The sequence below is a fragment of the Cryptomeria japonica genome, chromosome 2 (genome assembly GCF_030272615.1).
Source record: "Cryptomeria japonica chromosome 2, Sugi_1.0, whole genome shotgun sequence".
NCBI lineage: Eukaryota > Viridiplantae > Streptophyta > Pinopsida > Cupressales > Cupressaceae > Cryptomeria > Cryptomeria japonica.
In genome coordinates this window covers 417,879,683-417,902,292 of record NC_081406.1, presented here as the reverse complement: position 1 = coordinate 417,902,292, position 22,610 = coordinate 417,879,683, and the positions used below count along the sequence as shown (strand labels likewise).

Genomic DNA, 22,610 nt, shown 5'->3' with positions numbered 1-22,610 from the left:
AATGATCGCACGCTTACCATCAGATTTGAGCAAGATATACAATTCACCTAAAGCCTTCTGCTACCCACCCTGCATAAAGTCACTGTCCCTTTCTAGGCACTCTAGTCATTTCGCGGATGGAGTCGTTGATATACGGACCAATCGAGTATTAACCCTCTCATTTGAAATAAAAAAACTTTAGTCGTCTGGCCGTTAGAGCCCAATAGGATAATTTTGTTTTTTCCTACTTGAAGAAGATCTAATGCAATGTTAGCGCAATCATCTGCATCATGGTTACGTTCTCTTCTAATATGTGATATTTTTGAAATTTTGAAAGCAGGAAAGTATTTGTCTAATGTTTTGGATGTCCCGATCTATGATCCAATTGACCGTGTTTCCCTTTGCAATTGAATGTATGATAATCTGGGAGTCTTCCCCCAAATGTAAATTGGCCACCTTCAGCCTTTGAGCCAGTTGTACCGCTAAGAGTGCAACTTTGATTTCTGCCATATTGTTTGTGTTCTGACCTAAATTCTGCATACCTTTGGCCAAATACATCCCAACTCATCTTCAGCAATACATCCCGCACTTGCAGGACCAGGGTTGCCATGAGTCGCACCATCAAAGTTTACCTTGATCCAATTTGGTTACGAAGGGGACCACGGTGTTGTCTGAGCTTTTAAAGACGAAGGATGGACCTTTAAAAGCCCATTAACGGGCCAGGTCAGTTGAGTTGTTGTAGAGTTCGAGTTTTTCAACTATGGATAAAATAGACAATCTTTTTTGGTTTACAATTTTAAGCACTCTATTATGTTGGACCTTATTTTTTACTAGTATAGTAATTTTTGGCTCTTAATTTCTCGTCACAGAAATCAACGTCAATCAGAAACCTGTGATTTGGGTTTTAGTTGCAACAAAGCATATAATGTTTATTCCAAACATGTAATAAGTACTACAAAAAATGTATGAAAATTAGGGTAGAAGCCACTTATCAATACGATAATCAATATGTAGTCCAAGTGCAACCGTTAATAGGGATGATTGTTTGGGTTTGTTTGTGTAACTATACTCTATTTTTTATTCCCTAGCAACCCTTTATAAACGTCATCCTTGAGAATTATCTTGTCAACCTTACATGTAAGGTAACCGAAAGTTTCAATTGAATCATTGTATATTTTTCTTCCATAATGCAGTTAGCAATAAGTAGACAGGAAGAAAAATGTATAAATTTCCTTGTTTTGCAAGCCATTTCTATATCTTGCAATTGTACAATTTTATTTCAATTCATCCTGTTTTTGTTGTGATGTGCAGTCTAAATCCAAGATTAGTACGTAGAAGGTTACGCTGTGTGGCAACTAGGTAAGAAGTAAAATGCATCCTCTTTTTTTTGGTATATATTTGGTGGTTGGATGATTTATCAGAAGTTATTCCTTGACTGAGATATAAAGACGATGATGCATAAGGAACCTTGAATATTGGTAACTTTTGAGAATTAATAATGATGAAGTCTATCGAAAATATTCATTTGGAAAATAATGCATATCCTACCAAGGTTGATACTTTTTGGGATAGAATTTTTTCTATAACATCATCAATTGTGTATCTTCCCTTGTTTCATTCTATTGTTGATTTTTTCACCTGTTATTTTTGAATATTTTGGGTGTAGAAAAACCCAATATGAAGAGTGAAGAGTAGTGCTGCTGCCTTATCTTTTTTCACTCATGGAGTTAGAAAAAGCCCCTTGTATACATTACATTACAATTTGCACTATATCTTATTGATCTCTCAAATTTTCAAATCATTGGGGCATAAGGGTATACTTGTAGGGTATGAACTGGGGACGCCACTGCTACTGGGGCATTGTTTTTATCACTGCACCTCAGGTATCAACTCAAGAAAATGATTAAGGGTTTGATTTAATTGCTAGAGATTTGTTTCGCTACCTTTTTGGCTTCTCTGGTTGTCTAAGGTAGAACTTAGCTGATGTGCCAGAATTACTAATGGTGTATGAATATCAGAGTAGTTTAAAGGGAACGAGTCAAATCCTTAGGTCACTTGCTTCTACATCTCCATCTACATTTGGTATTATTGGCAATTTGATGCTAGCTATATGATTGGTATCAAAAATATTTATGCTGATTGGCAATTAATCATTTGATTGAGAGACCAATGGGTGGGAAACAAGAGAGAAGTCTTGATTTGGAAATACAAAGATGTTTATCAAATAAAGGAGGTTGAAGAACATTATAAATTTTTTTTTAATTGAGTAGAAAACAGAATGATAATCTTCAGTTTTTTCTTGCCTAGAGATTCAATCAACTAAAGGACAAACATAGCATTGCTTAACAAGGACTATTGAAGACAACGTAAATTGATGGAGGATTGTAGGCAATTGGTGGAGTGGTGAAGTGTATAAATGGGATTCCTATCCTCGAGTTTTTGAAATCATTCTGTTGTTATATTTCTTTAAAATCTATGGATTCCCATAACCTTTTTTATTGGTTAGAGAGCACCTAGTGGAGGTTTTCAATAAATGGTGAGAAAGGTTTATTTTTGAGTGCATTGCACAAGCCACACACAGCATATGGTTAAAGTGGCTGGCTGATTCTTGCCAGACAGTGACTTGAGCCATGGGTTGCATATGGAAAAAGCCTGATACTCTTTGCATGATTTTAGGGGGAACCTACTTGTGTTCGTAGTTAAAGAAATGCAATATAGACTAGCCTTGAAGGACCTATCATTAAAGAAGCTCAGGTTGCAATATAATCAAACCATATTTATGTTGTCAATCAAGGGACAAAGTTGCAAAACTGAAAGATCCCCAGCCAGTCTACACTGAATTTTTTCTGATTTTCAATGCTGCTAATTGAAGGTTTTAGGATAGTTTTACTGAGTTTCTTGCTTGTGTTTTGATATTAATGATTGCATAGGATTTTATTATGAATGAATGCCAATGAAACAATACTTTGGACCTCAAAATGCAGAAATATAATTGACTGATAATTAAATTCAGAATTCTGATTTTGGAACAGCAATATAACAAATTTCACAATTAAGGAAAACTAATTCACCACATCAACTAATTGTATACCCGGAGTCTTGCTCTTGTTGTCCGTATTTTTGCATACATAAAATTGGACAACCCCTTTGAAATTTTTGTTAAAAAATGAAGATTTTACTCTAAGGCACGCTGTTCGAGGCAAAAGTTTTTGCTCCTTTTTGAAATGGACTAATCTTCAGTTCATCCTCAATCCACATTTCAAATTTCATCGCGTTCTGAGTTCATTTGCTTGGTCTTTTCTTCAAAATCGGGTTTTTTCCTCTAGACTGCGAGTGGGAAATTTTCCTTCTTTCGCAAGTCAAGAGACCTTTGTGTTTTTAAGTTGTACGGGTTTTTTTCAAGCAATTACAAATGAAAGTTTATAAAAGATGTGTCACTTGTAATTTCCTTTTTCTTTTCCATTTTCCCTTTTTGGTCTTTAAGTTGTTTGGTAGGAACTTTTTGGTCAAATTACTAGTAAATTTTTAAAATAATTAAAACTTTTAAGTTCTTTATAAAGTTCCTACTTTCTTTATTTTGAACTTGTATTAGGAATTTCAAAACCCGATTGCAAGTGTTTTAAGTGCTTTTTTGTGTTTTATGTGCTCTTGCTTCTCTAAAACCCAATTTTGGGAGATTTGTAATGTCCCCTTTTCTCCCCTAGTTTGTTTTGGGGACTTGTTGTGACCATTTCACACATCGCCCCATCAAGATAGGGACACCCCTTTTTTTTAGTCCTAGCCTCTTAGTCTAGTCTCTCCCTTTTGTAGGTGAAATGAGTGAGTTCATAGGGCCTAGATTTCATGTGAGTAAATCATGAGCTCAACTGAAGAAGTCTAAAAAACTGCTAGTTAGCGACATTTTAAGTGCTCGAGGTTAAAGGAAAAAGCTTCAAGTGCTTCTCATGAGGAGCGAAATTAACTTCAAATACCCTTGACTAAGAGCGAAGTTGTTCCAAGAACTTTATCTGCAAGTTTGAGTGGAGAGAATGAAACAAGGTGATGAGCAAACACTTAGTATTCAATTTCAATCTACTTCATCTCCAAGCCCCCAGAAGCGAACTTCATGTTCAACCTTAGGAGAGCAAACTTCATGTTTGGAGGGAGATGAGCGAACTTCAAGAGTTGAAGGAGAGGAGCGAACTTCAAGAATAGAGCTAGGTGAGTGAACTTCATGATTGGAGGTAGGAGAGTGAATTTACCTTAAGAGCCTTGTTTGAGTGTATGTGTGAGTGTGAGTTTGAGCGTTTGAATGAGATCACTTAAAAAATCTAAGGATTGAATTGATGAAGCAACTAAAGTATTGAAGAGGAGTTCATTTGAATACACTTCATCTCCAACCCCTCAAGAGGCTTACGTTTGAGCATAAGTGAGCGAACTTTATGAATTCAAGGAAGTGAGCGAAGTTCATGTTTGGGTCTAGGAGAGCGAATTTATTTCATTTGCCTACCACAAGATGCAAACAATAGATCATTTCCTTGAGCTAATTTGATGCCTTAACATGTTTAGGAGAGAACAATTTCGAATTTAGTATGATGAAAGGCGAGCAAACTTCACAAGTTGGAGGAGATGAGCAAACTTCACAACTTGAAGAAGATGAGCAAGCTAAGGAAAGAGTGGTTTTAAGAGCAAGATCAAAGGCGAAGTTCAAGAGTTGCTTCATGTGATGGATGATAGGATCTAACTTCATGTGCTTGGTGAAAGAAGCGAACTTCATCTTTGAAGGCATATGAGCGAACTTCATGTTTGGAGGCATATGAGCAAACTTCAAGATTTGTGATACATGAGCGAACTTCACAAATTGGAGTACATGAGCGAACTTCACAAATCAGGGTACATGAGCAAACTTCAAGGTTTGAGGTATGGGAGCGAACTTCACGAATTGGAGTACATGAGCGAACTTCACGAATCAAGATACATGAGCGAACTTCATGTTTGAAGGTACATGAGCGAACTTCAAAATTCAAGGTATATGAGCGAACTTCACCACTTGAGGTAGGGGAGCAAATTTTCTTAATGTTTAATGCACTTTAAAGACTAATCAAACATTGTTTTGGCACCCCCTAAATAAAATTCAAAATTCAAATGTAAAGAGGTAAGTCGGCCAGCTTGAAGAGATTTGTTGATTTAATTAAACCAAGTCGGCCTATATGGGAAAAGACACAACCTTTTTTCTAATCGCCTATAAGAGGAAGCTCAAACATTCATTTCAAACATCAATCAAACCAAACTCTTCTCTCTAATCAAGGAGCAGATTAGCGAATTTTAGCAACAAAATAGCGAATTTAATCATCATCAACAGCGAATTTACCCCAAAGGAGCAGCGATTTCATCGTCACAAGGGCGAATTTAAGCATTAATATTGCAGATTGAAGGGCGAATTTCATCCTTCAACAGCAAAGAATAAAAGCGAATTTAAGAAGACAGCGAACCCTTGGACATTCACAGTCATATCATTGATCAGATTTTGAGGTCAAATATCGGAAATCAGAAGTAAGTACATCATTTGGACTGATTCAAAATCAGGTACAGGTCTGATTAAGGTCAGAAATTGATTTTGTTTAGGCAAATTAGACCTCCCTAATTCATCTAAAGGAGCAAATCAGTTTTATCTAGCAATTAATTTCACATTTATTAATATGCAAGATTGATTTGGATTAATTTCATAGCTTGCTTACTAAGTGAATAGGCTTCATTACATCAATATTTCACCATTACCCTAACTTATAAATCTCTTATAGTTGAAAGATGGCTGCTCCTAAACTGAACAAAACCATGACCTGTCATGCACTCATCAAGGAAGACTCGAAGAGTGGCGCATTCGAAAGCAGGATCACTACGCATTGGAGCAAAATAGGAGACATCAATCTCGGGAAGTTCGACACCAAGAAGTTCCGACACCCGTCATATACAAGTGAACCTATTGCTACAACCAAGAAGATGATTGAAAGTGGGATCATAAATGCAACTGGCTTTCCTCCTGCGGTGCAATGCTACAAGCTAATTGTGGAGTGTGCCCAACATTATGACTCTCCCTCAAGAAGAATTGTGGCAAAGGATGGAACAATGCTCACCTATCTATTTGAGACAGCAATTAGTGAAGCATTGTCATGTCCCCAATTTTCACCCTTCCTTAGTAACAACATTTCTAGCAGGGTTGGTCTATTATCTGGTTCCCGTAGACCAGTAGAGCGTGGAGGAAACCAACTTACGGGCTTAGAGAGTCATGCATGAGCCTTTTAGGCAGTTTGGAGCATGTTGTGACCATTTCACACATCGCCCCATTGCAAATGGGGACCCTTGCTTTTTTTTGCTTTTTAGGGTTTGTTTTTTGGTCTTTTAGGGTTTTGTTAGTTAGCCTTTGCATTTTGAGTGCTGTCGGGGAGATCAATAAGACTGGAATGTCCTGAAAATTTGGCTAAGTCTGAAAGTCCTGATCTTGAAATTTGGCTAAGTCTGGAATGTCCTGATCCTGAAATTTGACTAAGTCTGGAAACTGAAAAACCTCAAAAAACTAGATTTTGCTATATAACTCCTGGAGGTCTGAAACCACTCTCAAACATCCTGAAAGTATATATGGAATATAACTTAAAGTATAAGTGACATAGCTTATGATTAAATGTTATATTCCATTAAAATTGTCCTGATAGAGAGTTCGAAAAGTCAAATTTCGCTCCTGACCTTCACTGAGGGTCCAGAGCGAAAAGCGCTCATGTCCCTCTCCAAGGGTCCAAGGCGAATCGCTCCTGTCCCTCACCAAGGGACCAGAGCGATTTTATTCATATGCACATTTTTAGACCTTGTTTGGACTCGAACTTTTATTCATGGCGTGTAAAGAGGTGATATTTTCCTCAGCGAAGGAAATTTGAAGTGAAAAGTAAAAAGATTTGGCCCTGAGAGCAAAAATCGCTCCTGTCCCTCACTGAAGGACCGGAGCTTGAAATCCAAAATTGCCTTGTCCTTGAAAGATTTGAACGATTTCGCGATTTGAGAAGAACGAGGGAGGTACATTTTACTCATTGAATATAATTTGGTTGCACCTCGAAGGAGAAAATTGGCCCTAGAAGCAAAATCGCTTCTGTCCCTCTGCCAGGGTCCAGGGCGAAAATGGTTTAAAAGGCATTCGTTCCAAAGATGGAATAGGTTAAACTCAAAATACCAAGCGAGAACCCCATTTTGAACGTAGAGGATGAAGTTTCAAACGTGAAGAATGAAAGATGGAGGACCAAAATGCATGGGCGCTCCTGTCCCTCTCCCAGGGACCAGGGCGAAAAATGTATTATCAAGTCTATTCCGCCAAATTTAGGTGAATCCAAGCCAAGGCACAAGATGGTGATGATATTTAAAGCGCTACAAGGAAGGACGAAGTTGCAAAGACCACAAGACTTGATAAAAATGGCTAAGGCGCTCTTGTCCTTCACTCAAGGACCAAGGCGATTTTCATGGAATCAACCATTCCCTTCCAAAACCACGTCAAGGCAAGGATATGCAAAGTCAAAAATGTCTTTCGAAGGACGATGAATAAGGAATTGACTCCAAGAATCGACAATCTTGGGCACAAATGCAAAATTCGCTCCTGTCGCTCTCCCAGGGACCAAGGCGAGATTCTTAACAAAGTGATATTTTCATCATGCTTAGGCGCCAATATCCTTCAAATTGTATTAAATGCCAAATTTGCCAAATCCTTGAAATTTTTTTAATTAAATTTGCATTTAGTAAATGTGCGTTGGTATTTAATAATTAATTTAAGCCTTTAAAAAATCGAAATTTTTTTAATTGTAAAGGCATTTTAAATTAATTATTATTAAATTAAATTTAAAAGGAGAGCGCTTGGGATATTATTTTAATATTTTATAAAGGTCGGCCTCTCCTTTTATTAAATTTTATTTTTTTTGGCTTATCTTGCAAGGTGGGCCTCATGGGAGGTGAAATGGTGAGCGCTCTATATATTTGGGGTGTGTTTTTCATAATTCAAATCATTCTTGCATTATCTCTCATGCGAACTTGAAGAGCAATTTGAGGAGGGCGAAATTCATCTTGAAGACTATTGGAGAGGAGAATTTCTTGCTAGATTGGAGGATAATTTCCAGATTTTTGAAGACATTTGAAGGCGAATTTCCAGATTTTTGAAGACTTAAGGTGGTGGAGTTGATGCTTGTGAAGACTAAAGGAGGCGCATTTTGCTAAAGGGAGCTTTGATCTACACTTTGCCTAGCGAATTCACCTTATTTTTGCATCTTTTTCTAGAATTAATTCTCAAGTGGAGGTATGGCGTAATCACCTTGGCACCATTTTTGAAGATTTAAATTTTGCTTTGAAAATCCTAAATTAGGAAATGATAACTCAAGATTTATCATGAGGTTTCCTAAATTAAAATCTTGAATCTTCCTTTTAGAGTTTAATTTTTAGATTTCAAGATATATTACTAATTTTGAAATGTTGTGTAGGCATCAAATGGAAATCCCGGAGTTGGAAAATCAAGCCAGATCAAGGACGGTCTCATCAAGGACGATCAAGCAAGGACAAGGGCGACCTCCTCCAGCCTAGCATAGACAAGGACGACCTTCTTTGGACTAACGTCATCAAGGGCGACCTCTTCCAATCCAGCATTCCAAGGCGAGGTACAACAATCATCCTGCAAATCAAGGACACAAGAAGTTAGAACAAGGGTTCGTTGAGGAAGCAAATAGTTCCAGATGAATTAATTAAGCTAGCTTCTCAACAACATTAAGTTGAATATCTACCATATCACAAGTGTCAGACAAGGTGGCATCCCAGTCATCGCTCATCCAGTCAGTGTGGTCCACCTCAGCATTTCCAGATTCAATGTACCTAACTCATGGAAGGTGGCACAAACTCCGATGTACCTACCCCGGCTATCCATTGGTCGATTTTTCCAGAGAGGACATGTGTCCAAGCAATGCAATTTTATCATTGGTTGAGCATTAAATGTTATGTAATGGTTGTAACAAACCCTAATTAGGGTTTTCATTGTAAAATCTTGGCCATTGATCTCGAATGGATCTAAGCCATCGAATTGTATTGAGGGCACTATATAAGCCCTGACATTTCATTTTGTAAAGGCTAATTAGAGAGAGTTAGAGTTAGTTAGTGAATAGAGAGTAGTTAGAAGGTGATTAGAATAGCAATTAGAGTAGAGTAGAGAGAGAAGGCAAAGATTGTTGCCAAGATGTTGTTGTAAAAGACTTGTAACTTCATTGAAGAAATGGGGAAATTTATGGGTCGATTCGACAATTTGCATGGTCTTTATACTTCTCATGTTTGATTTTATGATTAGATGAGTGGAAGAAATGTGCTTGATTGATGGTGAAATTCGTATATCCATACTACTAGCAGTTTGTTGATTGCAGACTTGCCTTGCGTAGTCAACTGGAATCATTCAGCTTAAGCTTAACTTCAATTGTTGCTTCTTCATTGATATGCTTCAACTTGATGGTGTCTATGCCTGCAGTGATGATTTGAACATCATAAAGCTTTCCTTCGAAGATCGCACTAACCTTGTGGAGATGTTCCTATGATGTCAAAACAAGACTTAGTTAGAATTTCATCAAAGATCATTCATTGCTCTTACATTCTTAGTGTTAGGATTAGATCCTCTCCTCGCCCTCGTCTTTTTTCCTTTTTTCAAATCTAAGCTAGTGAAAATCCTGTGTTCCAGCAATATTCAAAGCAAATCAGAAGTTCAGGCATCAAATGTAAGTCCCCTTGTGATTCCAGCAAATCACATCATACCACAGAGAGCTTATCCACACGTAGAGACCCTACATACAAGAACCTTGGAGTCATCCTGATTGATCCTTTTTCGCGATATCTTCAGCAATCAGAGGCTTTACACAAGAGAGGATAAGGTACCCTTGGGTATTTTATTCTGTGTTTGATAGTGTACAAAATACACGTCAACAGAGCAGTTGACGACAGTTTCTTAAAATTTAGGAAGGATCCTGATTTTTTAGGGATTGACTGGGAGTGGTCTATGGGGCATCTGGAGACCTTTGGGAATGTTTTGGAGACTTTGAGTGCATCTCCTATTATCCAGGAGGTGCTCCTATTTTGTAGGAGGAACTCTCAGTTCATTGACAAACCTTCCAGAGGTGCACGCAACAGGGGAGGATCATTCGGATTCAGTATCAGGTTGACAGGTCTAGTCTCCTACTCTTTAGGAGCATCCCTAGATTTTAGGGGAAAGCTACTAGCTGGCTTATGTGGCTCGGGCATTATCCATAGGCAAGTGGCTTCAATCAGTTTACAGTTCTGAGTTTATTTGAGCACTTGATGGATAAAATGGGAAATATTAAAATATATTCTAAGTTGTTTAAATAATTAAAAGGTGATTATATTAATCACTTATTTTATTATATTATTAAATAAAAGCCATAACACCTTTCCTAGGCGTGGCAACTTGGAGGAGTTGGTTTAAGTGATTTTGGCCCCATTCAATGAATAATTGACCCCTCTAGCCAATCGAACTTCTAAAGGGACTGTCTTGTAAATAAAATAAAGCTATTTTATTTATTAAAAAGGGCAAATGAAACCCTAATTCGAAATTAGGGTTTGGGTTGAAAATAAAAGGTGTTCGGGAGCTCATTTTGCACATCTATGATTGGAAAATTATTATTTTTGAGAGCCATTTGGTATTTGTAGGTCTGCAACGTCTATTGCAGGTGTCTCAATTGGATTTGGAAACGGAAACCTTCAGATTTGGGTGAGAGGACGAAATCCCTCTCATATTTAAGCTAGCAATTTTGCGTGGAATGTTCATGTTTTGCCAATAAGGGCCAAAAACCAGTATTTGTTAGCAGCGACAGCAGGGTTACAATCTGATAATTAGATCTGAGCACTTTGGTTGACACTTTCAGCAAGTTATTATTTATTCATGCCAGCCGTACCTCTCCTAGGTCAGCCGTACCATCCCAATCAGCCTGTGGGATGCAAATAAATTAATAAAGGGAATTTTGCAGCAGCTATTGGTTGGAAAATCATTGTTGGGAGGTCACTAGGGCAGATCAATGATCTCTTCTGTGAATTCAAGGCACATTTGAATGATATCAGCAAATTAGAGTGGAAAATAGGGTCAATTTGGTGATCTCTCCTGGCAAGATTTCAGAATAAGCTTCAGAATTGCCAGCCATCCATTCAATTGTTTTGATAATTATTGTCTAGAAGAATAAAACTCATTGGAGCTGTTGGTGCACTTTGGAAGATCCTATAGCAGTATTTTCCTTCAATATAGTCAATACAAAAGCCCTCCAGGCAAGGCGTTGGACCCTTGGTAGGCCAATTTGGCATGTTAGTGTTGAAATTCATTTATTCTTGGCATTTTTTGGTTGCTGTTAATAAATCAGACATTCTGAAATTTAATTTCAGTAGTTGTAATTTGTTTCTGTATTGATTTCCAAAATTGTATTATTCATTCTATCATTCAAAAACCACAAAAACGCATTGAAACTCGAAACGTCCTCAAAATCCCAAGCTACAATACGCTGGTTAGAGATTGAATTTGAAACAAAACAATTCAGAATTGATACTTCTCCTAGTCGGCATCTTTCAAGTATTTCATCTACCTGAGCCTAGGGGCATGGTCTACATAAGTATGGAAGGAGCTAAGTCTGCCTATGACGATGATCTAGATGCCTGTTCAAAGATCATTGACAAGTTTTGGTTGAAGAAGAGTAGAGGTGGTAGGAGCAGATGGCTCAACAAATTGCATAGGGTAGACTTCAAAGATGAGTTCCGAGACTTCATCACCTTGCTTCATAGATTGGTTGGTGCACTCGAGGCTTCCTATTTCGAGGACTAGATGTTTTATTTCATAGAGACTGTTACTCATGGCAAGGATACAATCAATTGGGTGAGACTCATCAGCAACAGTATTGATCTACAGTTAAGGAGACTGATGCGCACTAGAACATTCTGTATGAGCTCCTATGTCATATACTCCCTTTCAAGAAATTTTGAGTGTCCAGGACTTATGTCTAGAGTCGTAGTTGGAAGAAGACCAAGAGATAAAAATGCATGTGTTATACGCAGCTTCATCATCCATCTAAACAACATTAGAGGAAAGTGAATGATGCATTCACTATACATATCACGAGAACACTTCGAGGTGGACTATAGCAAAGACTCTCTCCAAAAGCACAAGCATTGATACAACAACATGGTGCATGGTTCATCTAATTCCCAAAGTTCATCTATATCAGAGTTCAAGGATGTCCTGTTCCTCCCTACATGTTGCTGTGTTACCCAATAGATAGAGTGGTGCTACTTGAAGTGGTGAGACAATTGGCGGCATCTTTCAAGGCATACAGGCATAAGCATGGAACTAGTGTTTCTTTTCCTATTACAATTGGAGACTCTACTGAAGTGTGCCCTTTCATTCATGTAGCTGAGGATGTTGAGAAAGAGTTGGCACTCCATTCACTTAAGCCATTCAGTCCTAGAGATTGCTTCGATCCATACGATAATGTAAAAGGAATTTTGGGGAAAAAGAATGGACATCAGTGGCAGCTAGAGGACTATTGGATGAGCATTCAAGATGATGTGGAAGTGAAGAAGATGTATTCCAGGCTACCTCTCGATTTCATCAGGAAACATAAGTTGTTTCATGTTGCTGATCAAGTTTAAGATAGTGGCAAATATCTCCAATCAGCCTATGCTAAAGAAAACAAGGAGATCAACATCAAGTGGGTTGACATGGAAGTCGTTGATTTGAAGGAGTTGATGAAACATGTCTTGGAATACATTCACATATGGATAGACATACAACACCAGAAATTGAAAGAGCAGAACATAACAATGACATTCCACTCAAAAGCAAAGAAAGATGATGAAGATGAAGCAAGCGCAAGCGGGAGTGCTCCTCAACCACCTCACTCAAGAGGTTCGAAGAGAAAGGATGATCGTGAAGAGAAGGAGTCATCAATAAAGAAGCATAAATCAAGTTCCAATCATCCTTCCTCCAGGCATGAAGAAGAGTTGAATCAGGAAGAAAGACACGAAGAACAAAGGATAGAGAAAGAGTTGAGTCAAGGAGCAAATGAATCAATGGAATCCACAGTTCACAATGATAAAGACAAAGAGAAATCATCACAAGGACAAGATCTCACTCATCTCATTCAAGAGATCGAAGGAAATGAAGAAGAAGATAATGATGAGACTACTTCACTACCCAGAGATGAGCAAGTGCGTGAAGAAACACAAATTCAAGAAAGAAGATCCTCCATCCCTGAATGGCTTAAGGAAAGATTAGCCCAAGATGTGATAGTAGTTGATGAAGAACCAACATACGACATAGCAAGCCTTCTAAGACAGACTCGAGAAGTCATCGAGAAGAGGAAAGCTATAAAGATGTCCAACGTGATTATAGATGATTCGGGATCAAGGAAGTTGCAAATAGCTACTCAAGGGTTGATAAGTATGAAGGTGAGATCACAACAGATGAGTAGATATGGAGACTATTGATTTGGGTCCACTCACTTTCGACCAAGCAATAGGGGATGCTACTGATTCTTTGAAGACAATTAATGATATGTTGAGGAGCGAAATAGAAAATAATAGAAGATTAGAGAAGGAGATAAGTGCATGGAGAAACTACTTCCAGCAATATTAGGAGCCATTGAGACATCAGAGTCCAGCAGCTACACCGCCACCTTTGCTTCCTACAGAATCAGTTGATCATATGGAGAAGATGAGGAATTCGGCACAATTGATGGATACATGGATAGAAGATTCATATACTAGAGTTAGAAAGTTCATGAAGGGCATAATGACGACACTCGACGCAATCATAAAAGTTCTTGGGAGAACTCATGTCCTCATAGAGGCCTTCGAAGAATTTGCTTATGCTAGAGATGTCATCATTCTAGTACTTCAAGTAATGAGGAAAACACCCAGGGAGGTTTTATCAAGAGAGAAAATAAGAAGAGAAGGATTTGCGCTCAGTTTTTTACAATGGAGCAGTCTACTTCGTACAAAGAAGATCATTTTTGAGGAGACTGGAAACGGATGCAGTCAAGTTCAAGATCATAGTAGAAGTAGCACAAATTGTTTTAGAGAGGAAGATTGATCTTGGGACGATTATAGAAGCTAGAGAGTTGGAGGATGGGATAAGAGCTATCTTCCATGGGACTGATGGAATGATCACCAAAGGACAGTTGGATGATATGCTCGAGCTTGTGGTATTAGCCAACAAGACTCAAGAATACGAACCCGAATGGGAGAATGCCATCATTAGAGCCTTCGATGAAGTCATGCACATGGAGGAACAATTGAAGTCTCTGCCTGAGATCTCGATGACTGAGATAGAGGGCATAGTGACTAGATTCATTGAATATGCCAAAAGGGAAGGAGAGAAAGGAAACAAGATTCTAGAAGACAGTTTGTTATGATCCTACTTGGCAATTCATTTTCTCATTGGAGGATGCTTCCTCGATTTCTGTGCCAGCACATGTTATTTTCTCATTGGTTGATTCCATGATGATGATTATCTAGATAGGGTTTCATTTGTATCAAACCCTAATTAAGGTTTAGGTGGCAAAATCTCGGCCCTTGATCTTCATTCAATCTCGGCCCTCCATTGTATTAGGGAGCTCCACTCATTTCATTTGTAAAGAGTTCAGTTGAATAGTTGATTAAATAAGTTAGAGAGAGATTAGATATTGGAGATAAAATTTAAGAGTGATTAGAGGACTTGAAGAATTGATGTTGTTTGGCTTTTGAATTAATAAAACATTGAAGTTATGGTGTTTTTATTCAATCTTTGAAGCTTGTTGCATGGTTTTTAATCCTCTGAAGTCAATTTTTGATAGTAGCTTAAGTATTTAGATTGAATGATGGAATGTTGTACTTGATCTATTGTGAGACTCGTAATCCATACCACTAGCCTCTTACTGATTGTAAGTGCGCATTGTGTGGTCAACTGGAATCATTGAAAGTGCTTAAGTTCAATTGTTGCTCAATCATGGGTATGCATTCAAGTGATGGTGTCCATGCTTAGTACCGATTTGAAAATCTCCAAACATCCTTAGAAGATTGCACTAGTTTTGGTGGAGTTGTTTTGTATGGCGATGCTAAGACTAGTAGAGTTTCACTTATGTCGTCCTCATCCATTCATTCCTAGAATAGCTTAGAACTTTTCAAACCCTCATCTTTTGCTATTTTTTTTGATAAACATGTTGTAGTAGTAGGAAAGAACTTGACCACATATCATCCGCAAAGTACTTTATGAGTCTCTCCTTAAGCTAAAAGCTGCTTGATGAAACAACAATCACAACAACCACTTTTGCTTATCCACACGTCAAGACCTGACATTTATGAACCTTGGAGTTGTCTCAAGTGATCCTTAAGCCAATCTTCAACATTTGAGTAACTTTGTTCAAGAGAGGATAAGATACTTTTGGGTTATTTATTCTGTATTCGCATGTGCGTAAAAAAACACATCAACAAGAGTGTTGGCCAATTCCCAGACCCGTTGGTCAATCAGAGGTAGAATTAGGGTTTCCTATTTTCTAGGAGGATGTTTTGACATTTTTGGCGGCTTGCATGTTGTAGTTTTACAATTTTGATTCTGGTTTCTTTTTGGGTTTTCAGAAAGCTTCTCAATCATGGTAAATGCGTAGCAATCAGTGGAGTTTGGTAAAGTTAATATTTTTAGTAAGTGGGGGGTGAGGAAGCTCATTTTTTTGGATTTTTCTAGGTTTTATGAGAGCTTTGTGATGGTATGACATGCAAATCAATTTGAAGACTTTTTCAGACTTACTATTTTTAGTAAGTTGTGACGACGGCTCAGAATGTGGTTAAAGTCACTTTGGAAATATTTACTATTTTTAGCAGTATGCTATTTATAGTAAATACTATTTTTGGCAGTGCTATTTTTGCTAGGTCGCTGTGGTCCAGTTCCGAAGCTATGACAGGCAGTGCAGTTTTTTCAGGATTTCAGCCTTGAGATCATTTTGAGCAGTATATAGTATATGACAGTTAAAGTATTTTTTAATAACTTTATTATTTTCCCTTTGGCCTAGTGTATGACATAAAGGGGGTCGATTTGATATTTAATTTATCAACTTTTAGCCTAAGTCTTGACGCCCATGGAGGTGTTTTTCATTAAAAGGGATTATGACTTTACAATATATTTGATATTTGCTTAAGGGAGAAATACATTGTTGCTAAATAAATATTTAAAAGTCATTTCCCTAAGTTTATGTTCAGCGCTCACTTATTATATTATTGGCAATTTTAATAAAGTCACTCATCTATGCACTTGGGCTATTTGGGAAGGAGATGGAATGAAATGAAATAAAAGGCAAATTAAAAGAAATTTGAATGTCAGTGTTTAATCTCATATTGGAGGGAAAGGAAGTTCGATTTGGAGAGAAGATTATAAATAAAGGCCTTGGGCTCTCATTTTGGGTATCCAAGAATTTTATAACGAAGTATTGTCGAAATGCTTTTGGAATGCTTCGAGGAATGCTCATCTCCCTAGACTATTTGCTTAGCTTCTCGCTTTAAAGACAACGACTAGTTGAGTTTGGGGACTGTTCTTCACTTAGAAGAATGGATGGATTCATTGCTAGCGCATGTTCGAGTTTTCTGATTTTTGAGTGCTGTGTGTGGATTTTCAAGTTGCTGGTTTTGGTGTGGCTGTAGCATGTTTTTGTTCATAACTCTTTGTCTAGGTGTCATCTCATTCTGGGTAGTGGCTCATTCTCTTCCTATGTCCCAAGCAATCATTCTTGTAAGTTGGTAGAGCTTAATTTTGATGTATTCATTTTTTTAAATGCAAGTCGTACTTCTGCCCTATCCGTACCATGCTGGGTTGCTTGGGAATGCGTGCAAGAATTGATTTGGGGTATTTGATGAAGTTTATTGGGTCCAGTTTAATCGTCTGTGTCATATCTTTCATTTACAATTGCTTTGGGGTCATTCCGTTGAGTGGGCAGAGTTATGAGCTTTTTGGTGAGTTTTTTGGTTGCTGCTCTGTGTTTTTCCGTGTGGAGTGTAGTCTTTGTGTGGTTGGTCTATGCTGGTTTTGGGAGTGAATATCTTATTATTTGCAGCTGTTGAACTTGTTATTAGCACTTGATTTACCATTCTTATTCATTTTGTAATGCTGGTTAGTAGTACTAACAACAAGTTTCTTGATTACTCTTAGTCCCACTGCATAATTGGAAGAGGCTGGCTTGCCGCCTATCTTTGGACAGTGATATCTCATAATCAAAAAATCCATATTATGTATTGTAAAGCTGATTAGTAGTACTAATAGCTATCTATTTTTGTATTGTTGCTTAGGACCCACTAAATAAGTGGAAAACGTTGGCTTGCTGCCTTTCTTATTTATTGTAACACTGTCCTCCCGCTGAATAAGCGATTGAGTAGACTGCAATTCCATATTCAGTCCTCCCACTGGATAAGTGCTCGAGTGATTGTTGCTATTTTTAGTTCCTTGTAATGTTGTAAATGGTTGGTTGCACCGCCAAACTGTTGTGGAAGTTTTATCTCCCGCTGGATAAGCGGAAGGGGCTGGCTTGCCACCCAGTTTTGTACTTTGCATTGTAATTTCCAGCAAATCATTGAGCTAACGATCCCCTTAGCACCGTATGCACTCACCTTCCCACATTTGGCTCTTGGTGATCAGAAAGTGGAAGGATTACTTTCAACAGTGTTTCTGATTTTCATTTACTAATCCTAACGGGTGCTTGTGGTGTTGTAGCTGGAAAAAATTAAGCGGCATATTTCAAGATTGAAGGAAAAGTGTGTTTTGAATAAACATGTAACAGGGTTTTTAAAACCCGATTGCATCTTTTTACTCCAAGTCTTGTGTCCTTTACTTGCTATCGAATCTTCAAAATCGGACCACGTTTTTCCTTCAAGGGCAGCGATTTGTGTTGGTTTAGAAGCAGCAAATTTGTGGTGCTTTGCAACTTGAAACCGATTCTCATGTGAGTGGCGCCATGAATGCATTCTAACGTGGGGATCTTTTGCTCCTATTTTTGCTGTTTTAAGCTTTGCGTTTTTAGCGCTTTGACCACGTATTCCGCCATTGTTGAGATTCGTTTTGCATCTAACATTCAAAGCGAAGTGTTTGGCACCAAATGGGATTTTCCTCCAAGCCGTTGTTTTTTTGTGATATGAGTTGAATGCAAAACCGTTTTACTTATTGCAAGAAATATCAACGTGGTGGCTTCTTCATCTATTTATAGATCATTTCGATTCTTCCCAAGCTCATTTGTTTTGGTCTAGGGCATTTTGATCAAGTAAGGCATGTGATTTTCAGTTTTATTTTGCTTTCTTTTTTTATTGTTCTTAGTTTCTTGTTTGATCAAGTCTTGTAAATAATCTTGCATGTGCTCTAATTTCAGGTTTCTAAAGATCTTCCCAATTGATAAGTTCTTTGAATGCAATTTGTAATTTGCATGATTTTCCCCTCTTTCATTTTTCCTATTTACTTGTATTCAGGATTTCAAAACCCAATTACAAGTAACTGTGGTAATGATGACCTTATCCCCCTTTGGTAAAAAGAGTTAACCTTGTTTTTACAAAATTTACAATCTTGAGAGTTCCCATGAGACTCATTTGCTCTAATTTCGGGTTTTATAAATTTGATTGCAAGTTGAGTTTTTTTCCATTTTCCAAGTTATCAAGATGAAAATGTCCTCCTCCATATTTATCCATGGTCATCCAAGTTTGCCCTCATCGGTCAAAATCATTCTTTCTATCATTTTCCTCTTGTCAAAATTCCTATTCTTGTCATTACATTCATTCGTCACACTTTCATTCATTTTTCCCATTTTAAGTCTACTTGCAATCGAGATTTTAAAACCTGATTGCAGTTATGTCTTCACAAGGGTTTTTCCCCTTTTCCATACTTGCAGTATACCTTCCAAGATTCGAAATTGGTCAGGAGTCAAGCCTTTCAAGCCTCTTGTTTGTTCATCACTCCTCCAAGAGCTTTAGCGCTAGGGTTTGATTTTTTTTATCTTCTTTTGAAGGAGATAATATGGCTTTCTCAACAAATCGTGATGTTGCATTAACGCTTATGGATTTTCATCGTAGCGTTACAGATTACTGTTCAATGACTGATTTGCCAACATCATCTTCCCAAAAGAAGATGAAGTACAAATATGACAAATATCAAAATGAGATCTCTCCTCAAGTTTCTTCTTCATTGGATGAGATTAAGGATACATAAATCGGACATGTGGATATATCAGATTTCCTTAAAAGGGTTGAAAATCTCAAGGATCACAATATGCAACGCTTGTTGGATAGTAATATTCATCTTGCCTCCTTCCCAGTGGCTGCCCTAGAGCCGAAATTTGTTCTTGCTTGTCCAGCTCATTTTGACCAAGAGACCAGAACCATTAGAGATGATGATGGAGAGGTTGTTATCAGTCTAGATGCTGAAACCATTGAGAAGATTTTCAAGATACCTACAACTCCTGTTTATGTAGAAATTTCAAAAGAAAGTGCAGTAGAATACTATGCTCAAGGGGAGAAGGAATGATTGATGATGGGAACACACTTGATTCCGAGTATGTTGAAAAAAGAGTTGATGAAGCACCACTTTCATCGATTCAATGGTCACAAAAAGAATGTACCTCTATTCTAGATAGATTCCAGCCTTTTTTGGCTAACACCAATGCTTGGCTCAAAAGTAATGGTGTTAGACTTATCAAGATCAAAAATGGAAAAGATGATGATTCTATAGGCCCTATTGGACGCAAGTCTGAAATCAAAATTGATAACAAGGAGGTGCATCATCTTCTACTACACGAATTAAGTTAAGAGTCAACAAAGCAATGGTAATTCCTCGCGAAGAAGTAATAGTTCAAGGAAAAGAGAAACCTCAACTTCATATTCTGATTATTGATTCCGAAGATCCAGAGGAAGAACAACAAGAAAATGATGCTCCTAAGTCCACAACTTCAGAGTCACCTCATGAAGTTCCTTCTCAGATTCCTCTGGATGTACCTATGTCTCTTGTCGACACTGATATGGATTCTTTTTCCACCATTCACATTGCTCCTGTTCCATTGATTGTGTTTGCTTAGAGTGTCATTCCAATTTCAGCGTCAGAGCCATCTCTTGATCACTCACATGAGGACTTATCAAACATTTTTGAGGAGAATCTTGCATATGTCTCTTTGCCCAGCCTGTCGCTATCAGAAATTGAAACTTCTGCTATCAATTTTGAGAAGTTCATGATGCAATCATTGCATCCTTTGGTTATTGACCAAGCAATGATTGCTGTTGAAACAGAAACATCTCCCAGGGTAACAACTGTAGTCCAAATTGAACCCGTTTCTTCACCACCTCCAACAATTCATGAGACAAGTTCGATGGCTTTACCTCCATGGCTAAGCTCCTTCATTCCTAAGAGAAAGAAGCAAGAAATTTCTCTTGATATCTTTGATTTTTAGCAGCTTAAAAAGTCTAAACCCAAAGCTGCTAAAAGGGCTAAGACAGTTTGAAGAGTGATAGTTGATAGCAACAGAATGAAAGTTGCAGAAATTGTTGAACCAATTGTGGACAAGCCACATGAAGAGATGCAAGCTTCTGACTACAAAATCACAAGCCTGGAACTTGGTAAGAAAACACATGCAGTTGTCATGCATGATGCTCAACATCAGTGACTTCATTGGTGTAGTGGTATGATGAACTTCTGACAAAGAAAGATGAGCTGAAAGAGGAAAATTTGCAGCTTATCTTAGTGATCCAAAAGATCACTAAATCTTCCAAGGAAGGGACCAATCCTTCAACTTCTTTTGCCTCAGAAGAATCAATTCAGGAAGTTGAACGAGCTGCTCAAAAGGCGCATGCATTTGATTCTTGGGTAGATCAGTTTTTTGATCGATGTGCTCAAGTGGTGAAGGAAACATTCCAAGTGATGGTCAAACTGGAAATGACCAAGGTAAGATTGAACCAGACTTTCAAGGCTTTCAAACAGAATCTGGAAAATATTCAGAGCAACTTGAGAGTTTGGCATAGGTTTCCATAGGAAAAGTTGGATGTTCTACAAGAGAATACCATCATTCCTACCAGAACCATGTATATAGAATTTGGAGAACTTCTAGAGAATAAATCCCTTGTTCTGAAAGAACTCATTCAAGAGATTGATGATGCCTTGATATTGCGCATGGAAATTGTGCAAGATATTGTTTCTTGTTTTGAGAAAATCTCTTGTAAGATTGTAAGACACAATGAGGAGTTGTTATCAGAAGAAGAAGTTTTTTCTGGTTTGAGTAGAAAGATTCATCAGGAATTGGAAGAAGAACAGTTTTCAGTTGCATCAATTCAAGGTTTGGTGAAATACCAAGTCTTCTTGGGAGAAGTTCAAACTGTTCTAGAAAAACATAGAACCACAATTCTTAGTTGTTGTGATGTTGTAATCAAAACAGTTATTGTTGCTAGGAATACCCACGTGCCAAATCTTGATGAGTTGCGAGGAATCATCCAAAAATTTGAAGAATACATGGTCAAACATGCTGCTGCATAAGTGTCTTTGACACTTGGTTTTAATTTTAGAATTGTAGTTTTCTTTTCGACAAGCTTACTTGTAAAAGCAATTTTGTAATTGCAAGTTAACTCATCACTTGCACTTTTGTAATTACATGTAAACCAATTACAATTCAATTTAGAATAGGACTTGTAATTTTGAATAAGTTTAAGTTAGTTGTTGAATAGGTCAAAGTTAGTTGGAATCCTCCCTTCTTTTTCTCAAGGCTCCGCTCCTATAAATACTTGAGGGGGTCTATTGTAATTTTTATCTTTTTGGAAAGCAAGTAAACTCTGTAGGATTTTCTATTCATAAAGACTTTGAGCTTTATAGTTGTAAATTTGCCATCTTTGAGTAATATAAAAGAAGTGAGGAATTTCAGACTTTGTGTTGAAATCTTGTTTTGTTTCCTTTGTGTTCTTATGTCTTTTTTTGGGATATATCTTTGTGCTTACTTGAGATTGTGGACGGCTGCTGAAAAGAATTTCACTCCAAATAATTGCAGACTTTGTGTTGCAGCTATTGAAGGTGTAAAATTAGTTTAAAAGTTACAATTTGAGTTGAGGAGTGTTTCAAGACTTTGTGTTTGGGTAATTCTCATATAAAGCAGTTTTAGAGTGCATTATATTTGCAGACATTGTGCAGCTATACACTGCATTTGTTCCTGAAAGTTATCATCATAAAAGGGTAGACAGGATTGTAGATATTCAAGACTTTGTGCTTGATATTGTTTTCTCGTCCCAGAGGAAGTGACAAAAGTCTTTGTGCTTTCAGGAAACTTTATTTTCTCTCTCTCATTTTATTGTACAAGTTATTGCTGTTATTTTTTTCTAGTTGTTATTCTTTTCTGTGAAGAGAAAAGAATATAGTTTTTCTTGAAAGAAGAACAAAAACTGTTGTCCCATCCATATTAAATTAGTTTAGATAGGGGGAGCCTTCCCTTAGAATTAGGAGATTTTTTACTCACAGTTTGTGGCTGAAATCCACAATTTTGTACAACTGTTGAGGTGTACAAAATTTTCAACCAACAACTCTCAACCAGGAAGGGGGTTTTATTGATGAATTTGAAAGAGCACAATCT

At 37.5% G+C, this 22,610-nt stretch overlaps 1 protein-coding gene across 4 annotated transcripts in view; it reads left to right on the top strand.

Moving 5' to 3' along the window:
- Positions 1 to 22,610, top strand: part of LOC131062007 (uncharacterized) — a 241,136-nt gene that overhangs the window by 55,774 nt on the left and 162,752 nt on the right. For all 4 annotated transcript variants that reach the window (XM_057995852.2, XM_057995851.2, XM_057995854.2 and 1 more), the window contains exon 4: positions 1,291 to 1,338. In XM_057995852.2, coding sequence (XP_057851835.1) covers positions 1,291 to 1,338 — 48 coding nt within the window. The remainder of the gene's footprint in view (positions 1 to 1,290; positions 1,339 to 22,610) is intronic.